The 9,011-nt window shown below is 42.4% G+C and overlaps 1 protein-coding gene across 5 annotated transcripts; it reads right to left on the reverse strand.

The window, feature by feature from the left end:
- Positions 1–772: 772 nt before the first annotated feature.
- On the reverse strand, positions 773–5,722 carry LOC125027223. 5 transcript variants are annotated; one of them, XM_047616171.1, is made up of 4 exons: positions 5,626–5,722; positions 1,465–1,525; positions 1,121–1,298; positions 773–972 (listed from the first exon to the last, which is right to left on the reverse strand). In XM_047616171.1, the coding sequence occupies exons 1-4, from the start codon at positions 5,680–5,682 to the stop codon at positions 777–779; spliced, it is 492 nt and encodes a 163-aa protein (XP_047472127.1). In that variant the 5' UTR covers positions 5,683–5,722; the 3' UTR covers positions 773–776. The 5 variants fall into 5 exon arrangements, with proteins under 5 accessions (XP_047472127.1, XP_047472128.1, XP_047472131.1 ...); XM_047616172.1 differs by having other exon boundaries at positions 5,567–5,703; XM_047616175.1 differs by lacking the exon at positions 5,626–5,722 and adding an exon at positions 3,170–3,472.
- Between the last annotated feature and the right edge of the window lie 3,289 nt (positions 5,723–9,011).

Raw genomic sequence — 9,011 nt, forward strand, 5'->3', positions numbered from 1 at the left:
AACGAATTCGTCTCGCCCTTCTAGTTGCCACATGCAGGAACCCCCACCACTCCTCTTACAAACTTGGCCCCAGTAAGAGGGGAGGGAAATGACGGGGGATACCAAAGAAACATTATCTGCAAATGCACTATTATAGAATCTAATGCTAGGAGGGTACCGCCCACAACCGCCCTGGAAAACAAAGAATTCTCTATGCATTTACAGCAGGATGCAGTGTGCGACCCACATGCGGGGTGACCCTAGGACCTGTGAGATCCCTTTGATCGGTCCTCACTCCTGCCGTAATTACTTGGAGGATTCTTTGTCTTCCATGGGGGGAGTTGGGGGGAGCAGCCCTAGGGGGTGGGGTATAAGGGTTGCAGTCCTATACACGATCCCGATAACGATGCCACCGAATCCGTCCCGCGGGGGTTGGCGGTGGCATCCCCCTAAGGAGTCGCACTCCTTGCATCTGATTATTAAATTAGCCAATTTCTCTTTCACATTTTATCCTGCAATATCCCTGGTAACCTTCAAGGCCTTCCCTCCTATCGGGGTTAAGTTTGCGGAGTTAGGTGGTGGGGGTCTCACGCAGAGGCTGAGAAGAATGCATCGACACCAGTACTGTTGTATTCGGCCCCGCGAAAATGTGCTGCATATTTACCAGTAATTGACGTGAACAATGTCTTATAGTGGTACTTGAAAGTACCAATGGATGCTTAAACATGAAATATGCACTGTGTAAAGACTTCTAACCATCAGACAGAATAGAGGAAAAGTTAAACAACACGAATCTATCACTCTCTCTTTTTCTTCCGAGTTTTTCTTTGTGGGGTATTACTGAAGAGAGCGCTGTAGCGGTCCAGCAGCTGAGGCACATCCAGCGTCTCGCTGACTGGGAGGTCGGCCATGTGCCCATACAGGTCCTTCCGCCAGGGGTACACGGTGTAGTACGAGAAATACTCCTTCCCCTGATGCACTGACAGAATTATTCTGAGGAAGAAAAAAAAAAAAACAGGGCTCCACATTTCTGAGTGTCCTCGAAAGAATCAGCATTTCAAATGACAAACAAGATTATTAAAAATAGTAATTCTGAAAAAGTTCACTAAAACTCGCTGTTTCAAGTGTGGTCTCAACCTACTTTGCGTCAGGGTGCCTTTGGCGGAGGGTTTCCATGGAATGCCAGAACCTGTGCGGCGAAGAGCGCTTGCACAAGTTGACAGACCGATAGACGTGCTCGCGGGCCCCGCCCCGCGGCCGTACGCTGAAGTACAGGACCTTGAACTCCGGCTCAAGCTGCCAGTGCAGGCCGCGCAAATCTGGCGACGCAGGAAACGTAAGTCAGTCATATTATCTCCGGAAAGATAAAATGAAACTATACTAGTGTAGTTAGATCTATAATCCCTTGCAGCGGAACCCAATGATGCATAGAAGATAAGATTCCACTTTATACAAAGTAATCATTTAAAGTGAAATTTAACTTACTATTGGCCATGAAGCATGTTACTGGGTCGCAGGTCTCCTTGCTGGTGCTCACACTGGGCATCTGAAAGAACATTCGGGTAATACGCACGCACGCACGCACGCACGCACACATACACACATATATAATATATATATCTCATATATATATATATATATATATATATATATACACCATACTTACACACACACACACACACGTACTTATATACACACGCACATTATATTAGTATATGCATGTATGCATGAACAAAGAAACACACACACACACCCATCAGACTTGCCTTGGATCACGGGCCGCATCAAACGCTTCATTCAACAGAGAAATCAAGCCTTCCACTCGCACATCACCGCCTACAAATCAGTCCACAAGACAGTCATCAGGGAAATGAAAACAGCCAAGAAAACCTTCTACCACGACAAACTACAATACCTGCAGCCCAGCCAAAAGCACGGGGAAGTTCGGGAGCTGTGCGGCCTTGCAAATCGGCCGTGCACGTTCTCATGCACCAGCAACCTCAGCCCCAGTGAACCAACAGAGGCTCTCAATGACCACTTCGCCTCGGTTTGCCAGCAGCTACCCCCCTTGGACACCACTCGCCTCCCCGCCTACCTGCCGGCCCGCTCAATTGCTCCAACAGTCAGCCAGTTCCAGGTGCTTCAGAAGTTGGAAAAAATCCGTGTCAAGAGAGCCACCATTCCATTGACCTGCCCATGCGCCTCATCAAAGAGATCGCAATGGAACTTGCCACTCCTCTTACCTCCATAATAAACACCTCACTACAACTGTCTAAGTGCCCATCACAATGGAAGACCGCATTTGTCACTGCCATCGGGAAAACTCCTAGCCCCGCCTCATTTGGCGAACTACGACCCATCGCCATTACTCCGTTGCCCAGTCTGCTGTGTGGAAGATTTGTCGCCGATTGGGCTTACAGGACCTCACGCCCAGAGTTGACACTCGGCAGTTCGGCAACATCCGCTCCTCCTCTACCACACACTGCCTCGTCAGCTTCCTCGACTTCGTCCGCGTCCACCTCAACCAGGGCAAATTCTTCGTCACCAGCTACTTCACAGATTTCAAGAAAGCCTTCGACCTGATGGACCACACCACGGTCATCTCAAAAGCAGCAGCTTCCACGGGCATCAGGGAGTGCCTCATCCCCAGGCCGGTAGATTTTCTCTCCAACAGGCCGTGCGCGTGCAGGGTTAAGTTTCCAGCCTTCTGCCACTCATGTGCGGAGTCCCCCAAGGGACTAAATTGGGGCCCCTATGCTTCCTTATCATGATTAACGACGCCCTCCTGGATACCGAGCATCGCTGGAAATACGTGGATGACTCGACCATCGCCGCCGCCACTGACACTCCGCCATCCAGCGCACCCTCGACAACCTCCTCTCCTGGACCACCGCAAATCACGTCACTATCGACCGCCAGAGGTCGGTCGTGATGCAAGTTCGACTTCTCTACCAACCCCGCCTCCGCGCCCGTCCTCACGCTGGACGACCACCCGCTCGACGCAGCCCGTTCCACCAAGCTGCTTGGCGTACCATTGGCGAAAAGCTCTCCTGGACGCAGCACGTCAGAGACATCGTGAGGTCTGCCTCGTGCAGGCTTCACATATTGCGCCGCCTTACCTTTTGGCGTTCCACTTCCGGAGCTTCAGAATATCTACAAGCTATCCATCTTGCCTACCCTCGCCACTCACTACACCATCTCATTGCAGCAGTTTGGCCTGAAGTTGCTGTGCCGTCCACGCCATCGCGACCTGCTACCCCCCGACGCGCCGCCGCCTCGCCGGGCCCTACGCGCCGCCCACAAACTGGTGCCCGCACTGACCGCTACCACCGGAGCACAGTACCCACTCTAGTCCCGACTCATCAACGAGCACTAGTCCAATCACTAGTCCAGCTCCTAACACACCTGTATTTGCACTTGTCTTTTGTTGTTTGGTTATTTTGCTGTTATAGATTGTTAGTTTACTTTGTTGTTTGTTGTTTATATGTGTTCATGTATATATAGTTTGTCTCTTTATCTGTATCTCTATTTATATTTTCAGCCTCTGGCTGCATGAAAATCAATAAACCGATTATTATGATTATTACACGCGCACGCACACGCACACACACACACACACACACACACACACACACACACACACACACACACACACACACACACACACACACACACACACACACACACACACAATACATATATACACATATATACATTACATACACACACACATATATATATGCATATATATATATATATATATAGATATATATATATATATACATACACACACGCGCGCGCTCGTGTGCAAGCATATAAATAGACATGGCAGTGGCTAAAGGATAGCAATACTTCATTTTCTCTCAGGGCTCCCCAAAACCAACCGCCCTGCCCCTGACAGGCGTCCCTCGGCGAGTTATCTGCTTGGTTCGCAAGTAACTCTCGAGGCCACTTGAGAGGTAATTGCTCCACTCCACATAGTGACGACAATACTAAGGACCTAAACCCACACTTCAAGCAGAAGCAACACTTACGTCTCTAAACCTAAGCACAGACAGCAACCGCGCTTGAAAGGACCCAAGGATAATTGCACACGCGGCTGCGCGAGCTACCAAGGCGGGAGCACCGCGGCGCAATCGATCCTAAAATTATTCATAAATGTTTGCATACCATGTGCTATTCTGATGTCGTTCCATTGATATGTCACTGGTAATAACAGTAGTAAAACGACAAGGAAATGGAACGGCTTGTGTATTAAAGATAATGAATAAGCAGCACAAATGAACAATCGGCACAAACAAATCTAAGAAACGGAACCACTGAAAACATATCAAATAAACTATATCTTTGAAATGCTGTAAAAACATGAAAGCACGCGAAAAAATCTGATGTATTCCACAATAACTGAAAACGTAATAACACTATAATAATAACAACGGTGATAATGATAATCATAATAATAATAATAATAATAATAATAATAATAATAATAATAATAAGCAGGACAAGAACAGCAATAATAATAATAATAATAATAATAATAATAATAATAATAATAATATAACTATTATTCATAATGATATTATTAATATTACCAATAATAATAATAATAATAATAATAATAATAATAATAATAATAATAATAATAACAATACTCACAAAAACAATAATAACAATAGCAATAATAATAATAATAATAATAATTATAATAATAATAATAATAATAATTATAATAATAATAATAATAATGAAAAATATAACAATAACAATATCAATACACATACACACACATGCGTATATGTACGTATGTGTGTATATGTATGTTTGTTTGTATGTATGAATGTATATGTATGTATGCATAATATATATACATATATGATATTTGTTTATATAATATATATAAACATATATTTATATATATACATATATTATACATATACATATATATAAATACATATACATGTATAATAGATACATTTACTTATATATATATATACATACATATATATATATATATATATATATATATATATATATATATATATATATATTTACACACACACACACAAACATACACATATATATATACTATATATATCTACTATATATACATATATAAGCAACTTATAAATCATATGCATATATGTATGTATATAAATATATATATATATATATGTATATATAAATAAATCAATTCATGAATAAATAAATAAACGAGTACATGTGTGTAAATATCTCTATATCTATCTATCTATCTATCTATCTATCTATCTATCTATCTACACACACACACACACACACACACACACACGCACGCACGCACGCACGCACACACGCACGCACGCACACACGCACGCGCGCACACACACACACACACACACACACACACACACACACATATATATGGCAAATAACATACCTATTACTATCTTCAATTGTTTTCAAGGTCATAACTTTGAAAATCTTCTTTAACGTAGATAAACCATGAATAAGAACATTCTAAGGAAACGCCAATATGTTACATGCATAATAAACAAAACTTAAATTGCAGTGCTACAAGACATCAAATTAACATATTATATCTCACAGTAAATATTCACAGTCTGAATGCACTTCTCAAAAACTTGGTGACTTAGAATAATCTACCCGGATCCTGATAAAATCCCGGAAGGACCTCCTGGAATGAGGTGTGTGTGATCCCATGTCTGGCGTCGACTACCTGTTACCTGCACGAAGCACGGCACTTGCTCGACCATTAGAGTACTCAGTGGCTCGTTTTCCCTTGGCATTGATAATTTTCTCTTTCTCTCTCTCTCTTTGAAACGACAGATATATTTTTTTAAATCTCTCTCTCTCTCTATTTGAACGAGAGATAATCTTGAATAAACTCTCTCTCTCTCTCTCTTTATTTGAAGCGACTGATAATTTTAAATAATCTCTCGCTCTCTCTTTCTCTCTCTCTATTTGAAGCGACATATAATAAATAATCTCTCTCTCTCTCTCTCTCTCTCTTTCTCTCAGTCTCTCTCTCCTCTCTCTCTATATATATATATAATATATAATATATATAATATAATATATATGTAATATATATAATATAATATATATATAATATATATAATATAATATATATAATATATATATATAAATATATATATATATATGGATATATATATGAAGCGAAGACAGGGAGCGGGTGAGGTGCTTCTGTAAGCGCCAATTCATGCGCTCAGATTATTTGTGTTAACTCAAGGTGACTGATACCACTGCGTAGAACTCGCTCCACGATTTATTGGGATGCGGTCAAACCTGTAATCAATACATAATCAATATAATATCAATTATAATCAATACAATAATAATACAATGATAATCATAGTTACTGTTACAATTCAACTTAGATTCACTAACGAGATTATATCAGTATTTATAATATTATAACTATAGAAAGAATACATTTTACTGGTTGCTAAGAATATCACTATATCCTACTGCTTAAGGTAAACAACAACATATACGGACACTAGTCTATATCTATACATGACTGTGTATGATACATACGCATAGTGGGAACAGTCAAGGCCTTTAACAGAAGTCTTCAGATCGGTCCTTATGTACGTGTTGTCGAGCCAGTATTCACTCTCAAAACTGCTTTATAAACCTGTGATGGCCCCTTTTCGTGAGACAACCTTCCTTCCATATATACGTCAACACTAGGGACAAGGCCTAATTCAGCACATATACAAACGGAGGAGCACGGCTATGGCATTATCCTTATCGCAACCCATGAGGAAAACGTCAACCAAGTCCTCGAGGGGATGATGTACGTGTGATGCTGATGCCAGCAGCTACGCCATGCCGATGGTGATGGCAGTGGCTACAGAGGTTATACACGTGATGCTGATTCCAGCAGCTACGCCATGCCGATGTTGATAACAGCGGCTACAGCCTCTGGCCCTCTAGCAATTTGTCACCTCCTCCTAGGAGTCAGTGTTGCAAGTGTATCCCATAAGAGGGAAAGAAGTGAAGGAGGTGTGGACATGAGTGACGATGAGAATGGATGCGAATAGGAGAAGAGGAAGGACGAAGAAGGAGCAGCAGGAAAGCAGGAAATTAGTATGTTGCCGATATGAATGGCAGGAAACGATTGCTATTCCCACAGGACTGCGCCATGAGTTTCCTGGAGAAATTAAGGTGGGCCATGGAACTGGGCCGTGATTTCGAGCCACTTATGAAGGAAGGCAGAGGGAGGCCGCATCTCGCGATACGGACAGGCAAGGCGGAGCAGACCCTGACTCAGGGATACAAGGGGACTGTGATGCAGTCCCAAAGGCTGGGGAAAAGCTCACGAAATTTATCATTTTTCCAATACCCGACGATACTGGACCCCGAATTTCTGTTGGACGACGACATATTTATATGGGTAAAGAGGCATGTGCGCAGGAGCGAGGAGCGGAGTCAGCTCGCTGCCCTCGTGAAATGGGAAGTGCCAGAGAGGGTATTCATCTCTGGAGCGGGGCACAGGAGGGTAGCACCGTACGTGGAGCCACCAGTCATGTGCCTCAAGTATTGACCATGGGACCATAAGTCATGGACTTGTCGGCAGGATTCTCGATGCAGGTTCTGTGGCAGAAAGCATGACTAGAATTTGCCGAGCCAAAATAGAAAAGAGATAGGGTTAAGCCTTGCTGTTGCGGAGCCCCCCGCAATTCCGGATTCCTGGCATACAGAGCAAGGCCACAACTAAATTTTATTTCAGCGGTTCCCCAGCAAGGAATCGCAGCACAAGAAAAAGGGCCACCACGCAGGCAGATATGCGGAGGGAGGTACGACTTCAGTCCCCAACGCCTGGCTACAGAAATGGAAACTAAAAATATTTGTGGTCCTTTAGAGTGTAGTGTAGACTGTAAAATAACTATTAAGGGGAAAGAAAAAAAGATAAGAGCAAGTATAGTGGGAGGAAAATCAGAAATTCAGGTCACTCCTGCTAAAGTGGAAAAAAAAAAATGGGAGGTCGTACAAGGCGAGTGGGCAACCATTCAGAAAATGTCGGAAAAATACAAGGGCACGATAAAGGCCTTATGGGGACTCATAATATTGGAACATTATCGTAGCATGGGAGTAATTTACTTACCAGAGTTACAAGACGTCCACTAGTCTTAAAGAAATGGTATCCTGTAAATAAAATGAGGGGTAAAACACATAATCTCATCGGCCACCCACACCCACAGGAGGAGACAAACAAACATATTCAGGAAGGCATCTTCTCTGGTTTCAATACCACAAAGCACTCGTGATGCCTTAGATACGTGGGAAACTGAAAGAAAGGAGCAAATAGAGTCATCCTGAATATCACTGCAGTATCTTGTCACAGTATAACTACACACGAACTCCTATATGCAGTTAAAAGAGGGAAAAGTACATCACCTGGGGAAGATGGCGTAGCATACGACATTCTAAACTCATTAGTTAGCATAGAAAACAATCCTTTATTAGATCTGTTCAAAATCAGCTATTTGGAAGGCAGATTGCCGAAGGCCTGGAAAAAAGCCATAATAATACCTATTCCGAAATAAATAGGATACAGACCCGTATTTCTGACATCCTATTTATATAAAGTGATGGAACGAATATTAAACAGACTCATGTATAGGATTGGAGATAAGCTATCTTGGAATCTTTACGGTTTCATGAAAGGAAAAGGAACACCTGACTGCCTAATTCCGTGTTTATCAAATGATGTAGAGAAGTGTAATTTTTATGTTGATTTTCAAGGAGCCTTTGATAAAGCCAACGGAGAAGTGATTATGTATGAGTGAGTTTAACAAGGCTAGGTGTCACGGGAAAGTTGCTGAAGTGGATTGGTGACTATTTGTTTGAGAAACGAGCTTGTGTATGGTTTCAAGGATGTTTATCAGCGGAGATAAATTTTCAGCTGGGTACTCCACAGGGAGGTGTTTTAAGCCCAAGGCTATTTAATGTACTAATGAACAAAATTGCCTCAGAGAGATATTCTCAGGGCGTCCAGCCAA

Source organism: Penaeus chinensis, chromosome 7 (genome assembly GCF_019202785.1).
Source record: "Penaeus chinensis breed Huanghai No. 1 chromosome 7, ASM1920278v2, whole genome shotgun sequence".
Lineage (NCBI taxonomy): Eukaryota > Metazoa > Arthropoda > Malacostraca > Decapoda > Penaeidae > Penaeus > Penaeus chinensis.

Coding starts and splice junctions, on each gene's coding strand:
- LOC125027223 (XM_047616171.1), bottom strand. CDS start 5,682: ATGGGATCACACACACCTCATTCCAGGAGGTCCTTCCGGGATTTTATC. Junction 1,526..5,625: donor GGGATTTTATCAGGATCCGG/GTAGATTATTCT, acceptor ATGTTCTTTCAG/ATGCCCAGTGTGAGCACCAG. Junction 1,299..1,464: donor AACATGCTTCATGGCCAATA/GTAAGTTAAATT, acceptor CTGCGTCGCCAG/ATTTGCGCGGCCTGCACTGG.